The sequence below is a fragment of the Humulus lupulus genome, chromosome 3 (assembly GCF_963169125.1).
Source record: "Humulus lupulus chromosome 3, drHumLupu1.1, whole genome shotgun sequence".
NCBI lineage: Eukaryota > Viridiplantae > Streptophyta > Magnoliopsida > Rosales > Cannabaceae > Humulus > Humulus lupulus.
The window spans coordinates 275,834,528-275,854,534 of record NC_084795.1 but is presented as its reverse complement, the minus strand read 5'-3'; the positions used below and the strand labels follow the sequence as shown (position 1 = coordinate 275,854,534).

General features: G+C 28.0%; 1 protein-coding gene and 1 long non-coding RNA gene across 2 annotated transcripts; one reads left to right on the top strand and one right to left on the bottom strand.

Moving 5' to 3' along the window:
- The first annotated feature begins 10,977 nt into the window (after positions 1–10,977).
- On the top strand, positions 10,978–12,745 carry LOC133824378 (uncharacterized). Its single transcript, XR_009888516.1, has 4 exons — positions 10,978–11,136; positions 11,754–11,800; positions 11,946–12,083; positions 12,268–12,745. It is a non-coding gene; the product is annotated as an uncharacterized LOC133824378 (long non-coding RNA).
- Positions 12,746–14,480: 1,735 nt separating this feature from the next.
- On the bottom strand, positions 14,481–18,992 carry LOC133824377 (anthranilate synthase beta subunit 1, chloroplastic-like). The gene is made up of 8 exons (XM_062257259.1): positions 18,803–18,992; positions 18,570–18,727; positions 16,584–16,654; positions 16,455–16,492; positions 16,238–16,348; positions 16,009–16,108; positions 15,484–15,619; positions 14,481–14,773 (listed from the first exon to the last, which is right to left on the bottom strand). Exons 1-8 carry the CDS (start codon positions 18,918–18,920, stop codon positions 14,669–14,671), a joined length of 837 nt encoding a protein of 278 aa, XP_062113243.1. The 5' UTR covers positions 18,921–18,992; the 3' UTR covers positions 14,481–14,668.
- Between the last annotated feature and the right edge of the window lie 1,015 nt (positions 18,993–20,007).

Sequence of the window (20,007 nt, the reverse complement as noted above, 5' to 3'; positions counted from 1 at the left end):
ATAATAATGATTTTTCTTTTAATAAAATATACTCAAAAGAAAGATTAGAAATAAGGACAACTGGTTTCTATACAATAAGAGACTTTTATTTATTTATTTTACAAGCCTCAAATATAATTCAAAGGATTATCCAACACAAAATTAAGAAAGAAAAGAACAAAAAATTATCAGTGATTAGTTTAATGGAAGATTCTAATTCGAACAAAAATGAAAGTAATATCATAGCATTCAAATATATGTGTAATATGTAATATTTTTATCATATTTTTCAAGTGTATATGATAAAAATATGTACTCATTAACCCAACTTTTGTTCTTCATTTCATGTAATTGCTTCAACTACTTTTGTTGTGCAATAAGTCAAAAAGATAGGTGTTAATGGAAGATATTATAAATAATTAATAAAAAAGAAAAAGAAAATGAGATTAAAAGTGAAGAGAGAAGACTGAAGAGACAAGGTCAAGGGTTCTCTTAGGAGCATCAATTTTACATCACATGCATATATTACATCAATCCAAACTTTGTAAAACTCAACTCGACAGACATTGAAAAGATGAGCATAAACGACAATTAGGTACATAAGACTCTAAAAGTCAAATTTTCACATGTGAACTAATTATGTTTCTTGTAAACAAAAACAAGTTTGTTTTTAAAAAAAATGTATTTTAGGTCATTTGTTAGAGCATTGTTTTTAGATTACTTCTTCACATTTTACATGTCAATGCATTTTAGATAAGATATTGAGAGTGCTCACAATATATTATGTAAAATAGATATGAAAATAATTAAAAGAATACTCTATTCACTTATCTATTATATATATAGTGTCTTTTTTATATTTAGAGATTAATTATTATTATTCGTTTCTCTATTATATTTATTTGATAATTTTATGGTGCATACTTTTTGTATTTTTCGAATCGTGAACAATTTTCGACACGATTTTTTTTATGATTGTGCATATTGTAGCTATTTAGAGCATCCTACAAATTTTTAGAAAATTTCGAATAATTTACAATGTAAAAAACTAGGTTCAAACAGACTGTTTTTCACGCGCATAAAAAAAAATTAGTCACGCGTGCAACAAACTGTTTGAACCTAATTTTCAGCAATATATATTATTCGAAATTTTCTAAAATTTTAGAGAATGCTCTAAATAACTATAATAAATACGGTCATAAAAAAAATAGCTCGAAAAATATTCAAGAGCCGGAAATACACAAGGTATGCACATCATAGAAATATCCTATATATATTACATATTGTTATAGTGTCTTTTTTATATTTAAAGATTAATTATTATTTATCCTTTAATTGGTTTTTTTATATATCTCTCTCTACCATTTCACTGCTCATTCTCTCCTATCATTATTTTATATTTAAAATAAATAAAAATTAAAGAATATAATATTTAAATGGTATAAATAAATATAAAAATATATAAAAAAAATAGCGATGCATTTTAAATATTTTTTTCTCATAAATCTCTCGTAATTAAGTAAGGTATTCTACTTTACAAAATTTATTCAGGTAATAATTAATAATCCTTTCTTCAGATTTATTTATTGTCTCAATGAATTAATTTCATCATATTAAAGTTCTTTAAGAGTGTCTTGATTTGCCAGTAACGTAAAAAACTTTTATTATTTTAACAAGCGAAAAAGGATAACAATCTGGTACAAAAAATATTGAAAAATTCATAAAGTACAAGTTTTTACATGCATGCACTCAAACTCACTAAAATAATCAAATTTAATATACTAACATAAAATATGTGCTTTTTACAATAGGATGAATTGGAATATTGCCGGTTTTATTTTGTTTAATTAAAAATTATTTGTAAACTAGAAAACATAACTGCGGTTTTGCGTAATTTTTTGTAATGATTAAAAAATAAGATTGTGTGTAAGGAATTCTTTTTCACTCTACTTATACAACATGCTCCTTATATGGATACGTAAGGGCGTTTTGATCATAATTTTTTTTTTCATGATGGTGTTCATTATATAACAAGTCTCTTGTAAGTTTTTGAGAAATTCTAAATAATTAAAGTGCCGAAAATAAAGTTCAACCTGTTTGTTGTATGTGCGCTTTAATTTAATATTATTATTATTTTATATGCTTTGCGAGGTTTTTTTTAGGGTTTATATATTTTTAGACTCTGTATTTTTTTTCGATTACATGTTTGGACCTTGTGTTTTAAAAAATTTATTTTTAGACCATATATTTTATAAAATGGGTCAAATAGACCCCTAAACTCAATTTTGATGAATAAAAAAATTAAATATAACAACACAATTTTGATATTTGTGTTATGAATTGATTTCAGTTGACAAAATAATTCACCAAACTAATAATTCAGAACAAAAATAAAATTATTCTATTTAAAATATCTAAAAAATATCTTATTTTAATTTATTTAAGTTTAAATTATGCTTATAATAAATATAAAAATATTATTTTAAATATAAAAATATTCTATTAAAATTAATGAAAAAAATAAAAACGGTGAAAATCAATCATTTTTTTTATCTATACATTTTTATATAGAAGAGAACTTGTATTTTTTTATAATTTTTTTTGGCCCAACATGCGTGGTAATTAAACTCACACTTTTATTTATGATCGTCCATGAAGATTCTCAGACATCAATTGACCACTTGAAGATTAAATAAATAAATAAATACAAAGTAGTAGACGACGATGGTTGTTATTAAAAAAAAACCATTAAGAACCGACCAAGTATGTTAAAAATAAATATAATGAAAAATTATGAGATTGGATCCTTATTGTCTGAGAAGAATAGTTTCAATTCAAGGTTTAGTAGGAGGAATGGAATAGTATATATGTATCTGACACACCTAAGCTTGTCTTTTCTCCCTATCTTATTTTTTTTCCCATTGTTGGAATACAATTAATATATAACACTTCATTTTTTGGAATCTTTACCAAACTTTTTATTTATTTATAGGAAAATTGTAGATGTCTTTGGGAGCACCATTGCCCTCATTTCTTCTATTTTGATACGACGGTATAGTTATTTAGAATATTTATAAAATTTTAGGAAGTTTTAAAAAATTTACAATATCGAAAATTTACAAAAACAGTCACAGCGTGTAACAAACTATTTGAATATTATTTTTGGCACTATAAATTATTCATAATTTTTTAAAAACTTACAAAATTATCTAAATAATTTTAATACATACATTCATACAAAAATTAGCTAAAAATCATTCTGTATTAAAAAAAAAAAAAGGAGGTGAAGCAGTATGCACATTTTTAGGTGGTGCACCTTAGATATACCCTTATCTATAATTATTTATACATGTCTTTCGGCCAAACATGAGACTTTTTCTTTGGAGTAGTTCAATTCAAGATCGCTTCTTAATAACGTTACGTGATAGGGTCAGTTGAGAATAATTAAAAAATTATTTTAAAAAATAATGAGATGAAGAAAAAGAAGGATGTGATCTGTTTGGAGTTTTTCTTCCAAATAAATTAATTAATAATGAGTTATGGGCGTTTGTAGTGATTTTTGTTTATGCATTAATTATTTTATTTGACAGGGAAAATTCTTTTGTTGTTGTGAAACAAAAACATAGGAAAACTTGGCCTTGTATAACAATTTGAATGTAATTAATTAATTTGTTTGTGCATGATCTTTATTAAATATATTTTTTTTTATTTTATCTATCATGTTTTCTCATCAGAACTTTTTTTTTTTGTAGAGATCATAAACTCATCGTTAATCAAGTCGAAACAAAAGAAATCTATTTTAATTATTTTTTAAAAAATTCTTTTGAAAACTTTACTTTGATATAGAGACAACTTAATTATAATATCTATATCTTAGTTACTATGATAAATAAATAAAAAAACCATATTTTTTAATCAAACATATATAGTCCATATACAATAACTTTTTTTTCCTTTGTTTTTTCCGTTTCAACAAAAAACACTATAAAAATAAACAATTTGGAGAATATTAAAACCTATATATGTATATATTAGATGATATAGCCTGTGAAAATATGAATTGTAGGTAGTGATCTCATTCTTTTTGCCTAGAAATCTCGTGAATTAATTTGAATAAAGAAAATAAAATTAATATAGTAAACTAAATATAGCCTCATTCGAAAAAAATATATGTTTATATATATATATATATATAGGTACGTAGTTAATGACCATTGTTTTTTCTCAAATATCTCGTGAATTATCTTGAATAAAGAAAACTAAAAAATAAGGTTGAAATTTTGGTTCCCAAAGAATCTCATCAACTTATTAGCTTCCAATTTTTTTTGCATGGCTACAAATAATTAATATTAATAATACTATAAAAGAATTTATAGAATCTTTTTTGAACCAATTTGCTGGCAAGCAAGAATTGCCAACTGGGTTTGAATTGTAATTAAGATTTGGAAGCTGATAATGAAAAAGAAATGCTCTCATTTTCATTATTGTTTTTTTAAGACACAAAATACATATCTAAACCCATATTTATATATATATATAAATATAAATATATATAAACACAATGTGTGGTTGACTGGTCGCCCACGAACTACCCTTTCTTTTTGCCAACGTTTCCCAGGCTGTTTATAAGTTTAATTCTTTTTCAAGTAACATCACAAAACTAAACTGTTTTTTTAGATATATATTTGCTATAAGGGTTTCTAAAATAAAAATTAGGCTAATACACAGTATAATAGTTATTAGAGTAATCGACAAAAATAGACTCTTTTCTTTAATGTCAATTTGCCAAATACGTTTTGTTTTTTTATAATTCTTTTGTGAAATAACCTCTCACGCAGAATATAAATGTGTCCGAAAGAATTATAAATAAAAAAAAATCATTTTATAAAAAGACCACTTTACAGAACACCCCTTATTATCATGTTAGTTTACGAAAACTTTCACCAATTTTCCTCTTGTTTTATAAGTGTGTTTTTTTCAATTAATTTTTTTTTATAAAAAGTTAAGTAGTAAAATAATAAGAATAAGAAGTTAGATAGGATAATTAGGTTCTCTATATTTGACTTTTGATAATATAGGAAGTGGTAGCAATTTTAAGTGTGATAAATGGATAAGCTAGTATGGGGAAGATGCTCATAAAGAGATAAAAAAAATACTGTGATTATTGATCATAAATTAATGGCAGCCTAAAAATGTTATTTTACGAAATAGTTGAACAAAAGTGATTTATATCCATGGGCTTTACATTTTGAAGGCCCAAAGAGAAAATTTGACATATCGAAAGTGGATATCAGGTGCTGAAGCTGGACATTTCCAAAGTGAATACCCAATATACAATTAAAAAAAAAGGGAGTTTTTAAAAATATTGTTTTTATACTATTTAAAAAATATAGGAATTATACTATGGGAAAATTTATTAAATAAAAAATTAAAGTATAAAAAATATAATTAGTAGCTAACTAAAATATAGAAATATTACATTTTTTTATCATAATTATGTTTTATTTAATTTTGAAGGTAATCTTATTTTATTTTTTTATTTTTAATTTTTTCTTTAATTTTTTATTATTTTTTCAGTTATTTTTTTTACTTACTTATTTTTTCTTTCATTTTTTTATTTTTCTTTTCTTTTTCTACCAATTTTTTCCTTCATCTTTTTTTCTTTCCATTTTCCATTTTCCATTTTCCATTCTCCTTCTTCTTTTTTTCATTTATCTATTTTTGTATTTTTTTTTCTTCATATTTTTTCAGTTTTTTTTTTCATTCTATTTTGTCTTCATTTCTGTATTTATTATTTTATCCTTCTATTTTTTTCACACATATGAGCTTTTTTCCTTTCTTTTTTTCTTCTTCTATTTTTTTTTCATTTTTTCTACCAATTTTTTCATTCATATTTTTTTTCTTTTCATTTTTCCATTATTTTTCTTCTTCTTCTTTTCATTCTTATTTATTCATCTATTTTTTTTCTTTCATTATTTCTTTTGTTTTTTTTCTCATTTTTTTTGCACACATATATTTTAACATTACATAATTATTTTATTATTTTATTACTTATTGTCTTTTATTATTGTAAATTTTTTATAGTTTTTTTTCCACTCTATGTAAAAAAAATCAAATCAATTTTTTCAGCATTTTTCTTTTTACTGTAACACTTATAGGAATACCAAAATTTGGAAAGAAAACTAATAAAAATATGAAAACGTGAATGGATAACTCGTTACCTTCACGTTTCTTGTGTGTATATTTATGGGAGTAGCTGGTTACCTTCACGTTCTGGTATGCGTATATTTATAGTTTCTTTATGGTAACTGGTTACCTATGTTACTGAAATCATAGTTACTTCTTCTTCCTTTTTTAATGAAGTGTTCTTCCATTTTTTCCTTCAAATTTAATGTTTATTTTCATATTTAATATGAGTAACTCGTCACCTCTCTTAGGTAACTGGTTATCTCTCTTATGGCAGAAAATTATTCATCTCATAATAACTGGTTACCCCTCTTAGTACATGTTGTTCAACCTAGCTCTAGGATTTTTTTTTACATAACTGTCAAAGATCAATCAAGTAACTGGTTACCTTACCCAAAATTTGAAAAAAAAAGGTACAATCTAAAAAAAACATGTTTATAATAAATAAAAAATAATTCATATTACAAAAAAAAAAATCAAAACAACCAAAGAAAAATAATATAAAAACAATATAAAAAAATAAGCTAAAAAAATAATAATCAAATTACAAATATACCCTTCCAAATTAGTAAAACTTGATTAAGAGTAAAACTATGGCATAAACTAACTTTTATACAAAAATATGGGAAAATAAACCCATAAAAGTGAAAATTCTTAAAAAAAGCCATAGATTAACTTTTTTTAAAAAAAAACTATATTTTTGCACACTCTATTAAAAATCTCATATAAAATGTAATTTCCTCTTAAAAAAATTGTTGTTGTTAAAATAATAGTTAAGTATATACATCAACCATCACAATTAATTAATAATTTCTTCTTAAAAATAAACTTTTTTATAGGGGTTTTTTCATATTTATCGAATTTTTAGGGTTGTTTTACAAAAATATAGATATTTAATTTTTCTATTTTTTATGGCTTTTAGATTTGAAAGTTCATATTTATGTGATTTTCTTTCCTATATATTTTTTCAAATATATAATTATGCCACATTTTTTTATAATAGTTATGTTTTCTTTGATTTTGAAGGTAATTTTATTTTTTTCAATTTTTTTTATGTCTCCTTAATTTTTTTCTTTTTTTCCCTACTTATTTTTTCTTCCATTTTTTCCTTCTTCCTTTTTTTTTTCACTCAATTTTCTATTATTTTTCTTCTTCTTAATTTTTATTAATTTATCTATTTTTTTTCATTTGTATTGTTTTGTTTTTTTTTTGTTCATATTTTTTTAGTTTTCTTTCTTTTCTTTTTCATTTTTTCTTCACTTTTGTATTTATTCTTTTCTCATCCATTTTTTTTCTTTGTTCACACATATGAGCTTTTTTTCTTCTTCCATTTTTTCTACAAATTTTTCCTACATCTTTTTTCTTTCTTTCCATTTTCCCATTATTTTTCTTCTTCTTCTTTTCATTTTTATTAATTCATATGTTTATTTTCTTTTTTTTTTCCTTCATCATTTCTTTTGTTTTTTTCATATGTTTTTAGTTTTATTTCCTTTGTTTTTTTTCCTTCCATTTTCTTCTATTTTGTACTTATTCTTTTATCCTTCCATTTTTTTTTCACACATATATTTTAACATTACATAATTATTTTACTATTTTATTATTTATTATCTTTTATTATTGTAATTATTTTTTATAATTTTTCCACTATACGTAAAAAAAATTCAAATCAATTTTTTAGCATTTTCTTTTTATTGTAACCCTTATAGGAACATCCAAATTTGGAAATAAAATTAATAAAAATATGAAAACGTGAATGGGTAATCTATTACCCCGATGAGAACATTCAAATCTAGGAAAAAAATTATATGAAAATGTGAATGAGTAACCATTTATCCAAGTGGGAACATCCAAATATGAAAACTTGAATGGGTAACAAAGTAAATCTGATAAGAACATCCAAATTAAAAAAGAAAAAAATAGATATGGAAACGTGAATAGGTAACCAGTTACCTTGATGGGAACATTCAAATCTAAAGAAAAAAAATATGATGAAAATGTGAATGGGTAACCAGTTATCCTAGTGAGAACAGTCAAATTTGAAAGAAAAAAAATAGATATGAAAACTTGAATGGGTAGCCAGTAACCCTGATAGGAAAATCCAAATTTGGAAAGAAAAAATAGATATAAAAAACATGAATGGATAACTAGTTACCCTGATGTAAACATTTAAATTTGAAAAAAAAATGATATGAAAACGTGAATAGATACCTAGTTACTCTCATGGGAACATCCAAATGTGAAAAAAAAAATCATATATGAAAACAGGATTGTTAGTAGTTACTTAACTCAAACAAGGAAAAAAAATAGTCATGATCTTAAAAAAAAAAAAGTTAGAACAAAAAAATTGATTTGATTTTTTTTATATATATAGTAAAAAAAAATAAGTACAATAATAGAAAATGATAAAAACTAATAAAATATTTGAGTTGAAGGGGAGACAACTTAATAAGAAGACTTCTACAAAAAAGTTTGACAAAGAGGGAGAATAAATAAGACGTGAAGGAGAAGATAAGTTGAAGAGATAAGAACTAAAAATAATAAAGTGAGAATGTATTTGTGATTTTAAATTGTAACATTAAAATATAAAAAATAAATATTAAATAATATAAAAACAATAAAATAGATTAAATTTCCTTTTTAAAATACTAAGTCAATATTGTATAATGAAACTAATATAAAAATAATCAAATGAAAAACACTTAAGTGACTAAAATAATCACCTAATTTAAATAAACTTAATTAACAATAAAATTATGTCATAAACCAATTTTTATACAAAAATATGAGAAACTAAATCCATAAAATTGAATTTTTTAAAAAAAAGCCATAAAATAAGTTATTTTAAAAAAAAAGCTGCATTGTTGTAAACTTGTTAAAAAAAAACTCATAAAAGATGTAATTTCCTCTTTTTTATATTATTTTTAAAAAAATTTAATCACAAAATATTTTTGTATTAGATACCAAACATATATTAAAAATCTACTAAATATTTACTATGTATATCATATATATATATATCCTATATATAGTATCAAAATTGTTTAAGCTAGAGAATGATGCTTGTATTTCACCAAGTGTGAGATTGTTATGATTGGCTAAATACAAAAAGATTATTCTTAAAATATAAGGTATAAACACCTCATGAATTTCATATAGTGAAGATGTGAAATTTGAGTTTCAATTGTAGACACTTTTAAAAATATGTTTTTGGGTCCAAAGTGGTGTATGGAGGTATCCAAGGGTCCCCAAAATTTTTGGTAGTATTTGGAGCATTTTTAGGACCTTTGGTGGGGTCCAAAATCAGATAGGGTGGCGATGCTTAGGGTTTCAAAAACCCTAGTAGGCGATGCATCACCTGTGGAGTCCGTACGACTTAGGTAAATTAGCTCCAAATGACGTGTTTTACAAGTCTAATCCTATTGGTTAGACCTAATGACGGCGTCTACTCTATATAATGGTCAAAATAGAGTTTTGGAAGACTTGATCACTCTCTCCATTGTCTCTTTAAACTCTCTCTCTAGCTCCAAGAATCTAAAAATTTCTCCAAGAAACTCATAAAAGAAAGTGCTTGACTTTGTGAGTTTAAGGCTTATTCAATCTCAATCATCATTTCCTCTTAGAAATGCCTCAAACATCAATGGTGGCTAGGAAATAGAGTATTAGGACTACGTTAAGAAACATGTATAAGCGTTGGATTTGTGTTTTTGCTTTTGTTCTAAGGATTTTCTCAAATGGTGGTTCCACGAGGTTTTTTTGAAGGTTCATCAAAGTTGAAGAAGATCATTCACCAACTTAGGTTCGCATAATCTTTCTCAACCTTTATTTAATCTCTGTTAATCCATTTTTTGTATAGATTATAAATTTTGAGGCGGTGTTATCTTACTCTCCCCCAACACGTTACATATTCCTTGCAGCCATCACCACCAGCTCCGTTAACTACACTTAGGGCTGGCTAAGCTAACGGATGCCAACTTGACATTAGTCCATGTCATAATTTTAATTAAAAAACACATTAATTAATTTTAAAATTATAAAAAAACAAATATTTTTTGAAAATAATAAAAAATCTAATTCAATAAAAAAAAATCAAAACTTTTTTTTTCTCTATCTCCTTCGTCTATTCCCCCTGACTCTTCTTCTTCTTTTCTTCTTCGTGGTCGACAAATCGAAGACAACTCCCCGTAGAAGAGCACCACCATAGAAGAGCTTCGTTGTAGCGTCCCAAGCCTCCTAATATGATTAAGTACTTTGATTAGCATGTTGGGAAGGCACACAGGGGTAATTATGTGAATTATATTATTATTATTATTATTATATGATTGAGTATGCTAATTATGTGTATTAAATTTGTTTAAAGACTCGCTTTTGTTAAAAAAAGTCATTTATGTAATTTTGACACGTTGAGGGTATATTTGTAATTATTATATGTTATGTGCCTTAAGACCATATTATTATGTGAATATATGTGATTTTTAGCATGAGTGGATTATTTCAAGCAGTTTTAGCGGAAAAGTCACAAAGAGAAAAATACTCGGCTCGGGTCAAGCCTAGGAGTATTTTGTGTATTTCAATCATTTGAGATGATTGGTAAAATGAAATTAATTGGAGGGAAAATTGTATTAGGTGGATTTAATTGATAAATTGGGAATTAGTGGTGTAATTGGAGGTTTAGTGGGAATTATAGGCAAATGACAATTTTGCCCTTGAGGTGCTTTAGGAAAGAAGTTTATGGGGAATGATATATTGGTCTTTTGACCCTAAAATTAGACAAAATGGCTAAGTGTTGAAAGCCACTCTCCTATTCACGTTTTCCCTCATTCTCTCTTATCTTCTTCTTGAAGTTACCAAAAACATAAGGACCAAGGGCTAAATTCTTGGAATTTTGAGGAATTTCTTAAAGAATTGAGGTGTTTTGAAGGGATTATGAACTGTTATCTTCTTCATTAATCAAGGAATTTCAAATTTAGAGAGGTAAGCTCTTCTCCACTCCTTTTTTTCATTAAGTTCTTGGTGTTCTTCATTATTCTTGATTAGGCATGGGGATTTAGTTTAATTTCAAATTTTGGTGATTTAAAGTTGTTTAAATGGGTATATGGATGATAGAAATGTGTTTGAAATTCTAAATGAAGCATGAATTTGAATAAAAGCAAGGAATTTGGGCTGATTGTGAAATTGAGGAAAAATGGGTTCTTGGAACCCTAGAATTCTAATTGGTGCTTATAAGTTGTAATTGAAGGTGTAGTTGAGGTCTAGAGGTTGTATGTCAACTGTATAACTGTTTTGTGACTTAAATTATGTGCTTGGAATTGGTTTGGGTTGAGTTTTGGAGCTGGGAAATCGTAGAAAAATTGCAGAACTTGCTCTCTGACTTGAGCTGGTCGACCGGCCTGTGGTAGGCGGTCGACCGATCTATGTTGGCAGCTTGGTTTTGGGTTTGTTTTCAATGGATTTTGATGGGTAACCTCAGGGGATCTAAGACAATATTGAGCATGTTTAAAGCGTATTTGGAGCCTGGTGAGGTCTATAGAAAAGTTATGGTAGGTTGTGGTTTAAGGGAAACTAAACCTACACTATATTGTTGTGACTAGGGTTTCCGAGAGGCTCGGAAGAGGATTGCACTCGAGGTCATCTTGAGGTAAGAAAACTGGCATATGCACATAGAGTAGGGTGATCTCTCGGTTATGTTGGGATGTGGTTATGACCATATACTTGAAATTGTTAGGGTTGAGTTCCCATTTATGCATAATGTTATTTGTGTTGAATTGTCTGTAAATGATCAGCATGGTCCGTATTCGACTATAATCATGCGGGATAGAGGCCATGATGGCTGGGCCACCATAGGAGTGTTGTACACACTCGCCCGACATGGACCGTAAGCTTGGTGCCAGGAGTCGTGCCTCGCTCAGTTGGGCCGCTCAGTAAGGCTGTGTAAATTATTTTTGTGTTTGAAATGAGCATGTTTATAAGTTGTGAAACATGTTAATGATTTATATGATTGGAATGAATGCATTTATTATTTGTGAAGGATACTGATTACTATTGATGTTGGACATGATATTTATTATGTTTTGTGGGATTTTCTTGCTGGGCCTTGGCTCACAGGTGCTCTATGGTGCAGGCAAGGGCAATGGGAAAGTCAACCAACCATGAGTTGGAGGGCTTTGGAGTGGTGCATACATGTTCGACCTGCTCGCCCGACACGATCGGGATATTTTGAGGGGCTTAGAGTAAAAATCTACTTTTGTCGCTTAGGCCGACTATTTTGAGAACATTAAAAGAAATTGTATTTTATTTAAATTCTTTTGGGATCCCTTGTAAATGTTTAAAGTTTTTATGAAAAAATTAAAACCTTTTGACTAAAAAATTTAGTACATAGACCTTTAGTTTACTTTAATTATACTTTTGAGTCCAAATGAATCGCTTAACGAGTTAAGCACTATTTTAAACACACAGTATAATGGTCCTGGATAAGTAGGGCGTTACATTCGTGGTCGACAAATCGAAGAAGAGCACCACCACAACTCACCTCCATACCTCATCTTCTTCTACCCAGATCGGCAGTGTGGGGTTATGCTAGGCATGGGTCGACGAGATGGGTGTGGGTTGATGGGATGGGCAGGGTGAACCCAAAAAAAAACTCTAATTTGCTTGTGCTAGGTGTGGGTCGAGGGGATGGGCAGGGTGAACCAAAAGAAAAAACCCAGATATGCTTGTGTTAGGTGTGGGTCAATGGGATGGGCATGGGTCATTGGTTACCAATTTTGAATCTTGGTTTTGTTGAATCTGTTTGCTTGTTGGTGTGCTAATTTGTGGAGTTTATATTCATTGAATAATAAAAATATAAGAATTGAATTAGGTTTTTGGTTTGAGTTGGGTATTTGATCTTGGTTTGTGTTCATTGATTGAATTTGAGTTTGATATTTAGATAATTGATTTTGTTTGTGATCTGGGATTTAAGTTACCGATTTTGATTTTTCATTTTGATTGTGAAAGTGCTAACTATTGCATTTCAATTTAAGTTTAGGTTTTGTTTGATTTTTTTTTGTTGAGTCAATCTTTAAATTGGGTTTAATATGGGTTTGTTCTTGGTTAAATGTGTGTTTTTCTGGGTTTTCTTATAGAGATAAAGGAAGAAGAAAGATGAAGCATCGGAAAGGAGAAGAAAACAAATTAAATTGTTTTATTTTCATTATTTAAAATAGGGTTTATACATTTTTGGACCCTGTGTTTTGTTCCATTACCTGTTTGGACCCTGTGTTTTGACAAATTACTTTTTGGACCCTGAGTTTTGTAAAATGGTTAAAATAGCACCCTAAACCCGATTTTGGCCAATGATTTCTCATCTAAAATCACAAATCATTTACCAAACTAACAATTCAGAACAAAAATAAAATAATTCTGCTTAAAAACTGTGTTGTTATATTCAATTTTTTCTTCATGAAAATTGAGCTTAGGGTTCTATTTTAACAATTTTACAAAATATAGGGTCCAAAAAGTAATTTGTCAAAACACAGAATTCAAACAGGTAATGAGACAAAATACAGGGTCCAAAAAAGTATAAACCCTTTAAAATATATTTCTAATTATTTTTCTTATTTTTAAAATCAATTAATAAGATTTTTTTAAAATTATGGTGTGGACTAATAGTAGAGTGACATGTGGCATTCTAATGAGCCACATCAGCAATTAACGGAGCTGGTGGTGACGACTGTAAGGAATATGTGACGTTGCGTGGTTTAACCATAATTTTTTTTGGGTATATAACTGTATAAACACGAAAATATTAGGTATTTATGGCACAAATATCTTTCTTTTTTAATTTTTTTCTTCATTTTTCATATTCTAAAAAATACATATAAATAAAATATAATTTAAATATTTTGACATAAAAAATTGAAACAAAAAAATATATGTGAATAAATTAAGGTTTTAAAAACAATTATAAAGTGATTGAAATTAACACAATTTTATTTTAATATTATTGAATAGGAAAAAAAGAGAAAAAATGGGGTGCCTAGATAGATAATTGGGTTGTAAATATCATTTTTTATGACAAAAATACCCTTAAAGTTAAATTATACATATTTTTGACAAGTTTAATTACATATTAATGGAATATATAAGTAATTATTTTTATTAAAGAAAAGAATTTTGACAACTTTTTAAATTGGAATGGAACTGTTATTCCACCCAAACTAGAGAGGAATATCAATTCATTAGAACTTGTGAATGGAAAGCCTATTATCATTTGTATTCTCAACCAAACATATTTTTTTATTCCATTACCATAAACCAAACATAACATAGATAGGCAATTGTCAAAAAAGAGTTTTATTTTATATATGAGTTCGATTTTTTTAATACAAACTCATAAAGCAACTAAAGCAACTGACTAGTGTACCAGCTTCGTTGTAGTTCACTGCATACTCATCACATCCCTAAAAGAGTGCTTATAAAGAAGGAAAAAAGCACTGTGTTGATTTGAATGCAGACCAACCATGATCTAATTCTCTGTTTCTGCCTCTCTTCTCTCAATCATTTTGATAAAATTGTGCACAATTCCCTTGCCTTCTGTAGTAATTATACTTTCAGGATGGAACTGAACTCCCTGCAAGTTTAAAATTCATTTTTGATTATGGGATGAATGAAATGTACAATTCATGTCTCCAACTCTACTGTCAATCATTTTAAACCAAACAAATCAAGCAGCTAATAATAAAAAGGGTACCAACCCAATAGTCCAGAAAGATCAATCAAAAGTTGTGCAAACTTGAAAAGCAATATTTTTTTCATTGTTAACTGACTGAATTGCATCTTCATCAACTGGGTAATCACATTTTAATTCAACAATTGGATGACCATCATAGCAGTCCAAAAGATCAGATTCCACACTCTCACTGCTCCTTCTATCCATATTATATATCTCAAAGAAATCTCCTCCTAAGGTCTCTCTCTCCACATAATAATAATAGTTTTTCAATAGTGAGGAGAAAGAACCAACTGCAATCTCCACCTCCAAATAAAAAAATAAACATCCCTGATATACATCATTATCTACTATTCATCTAAAGGCTATGAGATATACATTTCCACAATGATCTACAATTCCTAATCATTCCACCTTAACCAGATCATAGTTTAGTTTTCAGAATTCAGGATCAACAATGCACCCCAAGTTACATTTGCATAACTTGAAAATATTTTAAGAGGACTAATTAAGTTCAAATTTAGCTCACAGCATCCTTATATCAGACAACACCAAAAAAAAAAAAAAAATTTGTGCATAATATGAATGAAGAAATGAAGAAAGCTTTTTACCTGCAAATGGTGATATGTTTTGTGGCGAGCAGCCATTATGAGCCCATCCTCTGTCCATGCTGTAACCTCAAGTTGTTCATGGGGAAAACTGTCCTGGTCAATCACAAGGCTGTGGTATCTACCAGCAGTGAAAGGGCTGAAAAGAATATGAATATATTAAACTACTATAAACTAGCATAAATTACATAAATAATACGAAACTGAAGCAGGTTATCATAGAAGCATTCTCCACCATATCATTAAAGGTGAAGCTCTTTTAACAGAGAAAAATGTTAGCGTTGCAGCTGATAAGAGAAAACTTCAAATTAGTTAAGGCATGTCTCCAAAGCAAAGTGGTAATACTTTTAAGAAATATTGTAAATGTAATAATACTTTGCAGAGATAACATGAATAGTAGAATAAAACACAACAGTCTAAAAAATCTCTACCCACAATGAAGCATTGCCAACAAATAAATGTTTTTCTCAAGTACCAATAATGCTAATAAATATTATTGACAAAAAAACAAAAAAATTAGAGCCATACTTGGATAATCCAGAGAACAACCCTTCCTCTCCTTTCTCATCATAGTACACAAGAGAACTTTTTCCATGCATGACGCCATAAGGAGATCTTACAACCTGACCTGCAATACCAAGCCATGAGCATTGTGAAACAAGGAAACAAGCAATTAGAAGCCACAACAAAAACAGAGACAGATTTGGTTGCATATGAGCACGTTCAGGTTCAGATACAAAACAATTAAGTTAGATACCTCCAAAAGCCTCCCCAATGCACTGCAAACCCATGCATACACCAAACAATGGTACAATTGGCCCAAGCTCCAAAACAGTTTGCAATGATATCCCTGAATCTTTTGGTGCACCTATCATAATGAAATATTATGTCAAATTATCCTGAAGATTATAGTAATTTGTCTAATAACTCCTTCTTCATCATGTCTAATAAATTTTGAACACCATAAATCTAACCTGGCCCTGGAGAGATAAGCACTCCTCTCGGATTTTTCCTATAAAATCAGCAAAAAATATAAATCATCTAAATACAGTATATTTACGGATTAGCAATCAATAATGTTCTATTAAAATATAAACTTTTACCGCTTTAGTTCTTCCACAGTTAGTTCATCATTCCGATAAACTTCAAAATGACTGCCCAACTCTCCCATATACTTCAAATTAGAGACAGATATCAGAATAACAGCTTTTAGTATAAAAGAAAGTTCAACAGACTTAATAAAACATACAGAGAACATTTTTCAGCCTGTCATACATTACAGCTGACATTTAAAGAATTTGTTTCCCACTCCAAAATAAGTGATTCTTCAAGACTTAAAAAATGATAAGTCACTTAGAACAATATTGTTGTAAAAAATGATATATCACTCTGAACATTAACTATTCCATTTCTTTTTCTTTTTCAAATAGAAACACTATATGATTTGAAAGCCTTAAAGTAGCCAATGAATGCTGATACAATTTAAAATTAAGGAATGTCCGAACAATTTGTCTGAAAATGACATGAATACTCGGTAATAAAAATTATAATTTGATGCTGCTGTTAATTATTCCTCTTGCTTATCCTTTCATGCTTTCCATGTATACAATACTTATTAAATTTTTCACTATAGGCAAGAAAGAATTAAGTTCATTCAGTGAGAAATGTATGGTAAATCGTAATCTAGACATAACCATCCACATCAACCATAAATCAGGACTACTGGCAAACATAAAAAGTCAATATAATATAAGGACTTATTTATTAATAATGATCATGATATATTCAAATCATTTTACAAAAAAAAGAAAAGTATATTAAATTTTAAGGTCTTTTCTTATCCATCTTCTAACAGTAGCATCAAACAAACCAGGAATCTTTGGTACAATGATATCCAACATGGGAATATATTTGGCAATGCCACATAAAGAATAGATTCATGGGACCAATGAAAGAACCGTTTCACAAAAATGTTTCCAAGAGGCAAGAACTTTTATCAGAAACGACAAAGGAGCGGTTGACACAGGCGACAAACACGACAAAATGAAAAGGAAAGAAATCCTCTAAACAACAGAATAAATAACATGTGGAACCTGACGCGTGTGCAAAAAACCAAAAATTCTCATATAAACTTATCTTCCATAAAAGATAAAGCGAATCCTCCGCATATATTATATTAACGGAAAGTTGTTAGTTCATTATTTGGCTGATAGCCATTTATGAATCTTCCAAAGTTGCCTAGATACTTTTCAGCTAAAATTCTTTCACTAACAATAAATTTGATTATTGAAATATATATATATCTTAAGACTAAACTAGATGCTAAGAAACTCTTTTTCTAGCAGCTATTTTTATTATGATCAAGCACATTTAACGAATCTTGGTCTCATTTTTTGCTTGTACAAGGAGAAGTTGAAAGCATCCAAATAATATTTTTCGAAGTGCACTCAATGAGTGAAACTTTGATGTTGTCTTAACATTTGTGCATAAATTAAACTTGTATTGTGTGCATACAATATGCTAGGAGGATGCATCTGAAGTAAAACAAGGTTAAAACTAGAGCCACCATGATCAACTTCAATAAATATACAAGAAGTGATACAAAACTGCCTTAGAACACAATTCCCTTGTGGCAAAAAATGACATCATCTTACTATTTGGAATTTCTTAAACACATTATTCTTTAATCTTCTTCCTCCATTTGTGAATGGTATTTCTTTCAAGTGAAACCAGCATAAATACCTACTTACCCAAGCTCTCAGGAACTTCTATCAGGGAATAATTTAACAATTTACAATCGTATTGATTGAAATAATGATTACACAAGGAGAATCAGCCCCACACTTACACACAATCAACAATTCCCACAAGTAGAACTATCAAATTAAATCAATTAAAGTTCCTTGATATCAAAAGCAAGATGTAAAATGGTTTCCAGATCTCAAATTTTCTTTTCACATTTTTCCAGCAACCAAACAGCAACTAAAATCATTAAAAAAAAAAAGCATCCATTACACCGGAACAGCTGTAAGCAGACAATACAAAAACGAAACTCAAACAAACTTCACACACGATAACAAAGAAGCTACCTGACAGAGGTTGTAGGTGAAGCTGTCATAATTGTCGATCACAATTATGGGACTTTTGATTTTCTTGTCCGAAACCGTAGACCTGGTGTTCGATTCCGCGACAGCCATTGAAGATTTCTGTGCAAACCCATTTCCTAACTTGACCCCAAAACGACGTTCTGCACATAAAAATTAAAACTTTTTGCATCAAAATGCCAACATAATAAAAAACAAACAAAAATCGAAAGACATACCGGAGGAGGGGGAGGAGGGTGTTGGGAGGAAAGCTGGAGAAGGGATTTGAAGGGTTTTGGAAGAGAATAAAGTTTTGGGTTGTTGAAATGAGAGCTGAGAAGGAACAATGGCAGCCATGGCTTGAGAAAACGAGAGAAAGCGAAGAAGAAGAAGAAGGAGGAGGCGTTATTATTCCGTACAGACAAAACAGAGAAAGTGATATTATAAAGACAAAGAAACTTCCTTACTTGACAGTGGCAGCTGACATGGCTATCTAAGTGCCATCTGGATCATGTTGGTACACTTTATATTTTATTTATTTTAATTTTAATTTTTAATAGAAACATATTAATTCGGTTTTATTTGGAGGGCAAATAAATTTAAAATAATTATATTTTTTTGCCCATTTTAAGCATGTATTTATAATCTCTTATTATGCACTTAAATATTTTCAATTAGAGAGAGAATTTTTTTTTTTTTTTTGAAATGGAAAAGAGTAAAGATTTTGAGAAAGAATATATGAATTTTATGTAAAGAATAAGAGCATTTATAAGGTGAGGTGCATTTGATGGTGTATAGAGAATCACATTTTAGTAAGTTTATTATGTTACTATTATTTTATTACGACATAATGCTTATGGGTTTAATTGGTTTAAACTATATGTTTTCAAAATTTAAAATTTGTAAAGCTCTCACAAAAATCTTGGTTGATTTGTTATTTTTTAAGACTCAATGGGAGGAATTTTTTTTTTAATAAATATGGCTATTTTATTAATAACTTCTCTAAACATATTTTTTTAAAATTATATTTTTATAGCAATTAATTTTCATACTTTTCCATAATCTAACTTAAATAAGCCATATAAAAAATAACTTAAATAAGCCATAAATTATGGTTTATTTTCTTAAAGTTATATTTATATGGAGAAAAAAATATCACATATATTCGAATAAATTTTTTTAAAAAAAATCATACAAACATAAACAAAATGAAAATCACATATTATATATTGCCCCCGAATTGTTCACGTTGTTAAAAATTCCACTCAAACTATTTCTGTTACTTACTGAGATGTGAGATTTCTGTTATTTTGTATCTTATGTGGCTAACAAACATATGAAGTGGCACGTTGGGCATTGACTAAGCACTGCCACGTCACGACCACGTATATAATTTAATTATAAAATAAAAAAATTATTTATTAAATATTAAATATTTAAATAT

Coding starts and splice junctions, on each gene's coding strand:
- LOC133824377 (XM_062257259.1), bottom strand. CDS start 18,920: ATGGCTGCCATTGTTCCTTCTCAGCTCTCATTTCAACAACCCAAAACT. Junction 16,655..18,569: donor TCACCTACAACCTCTGTCAG/GTAGCTTCTTTG, acceptor TCTAATTTGAAG/TATATGGGAGAGTTGGGCAG. Junction 14,774..15,483: donor AAACATATCACCATTTGCAG/GTAAAAAGCTTT, acceptor TTAAACTTGCAG/GGAGTTCAGTTCCATCCTGA.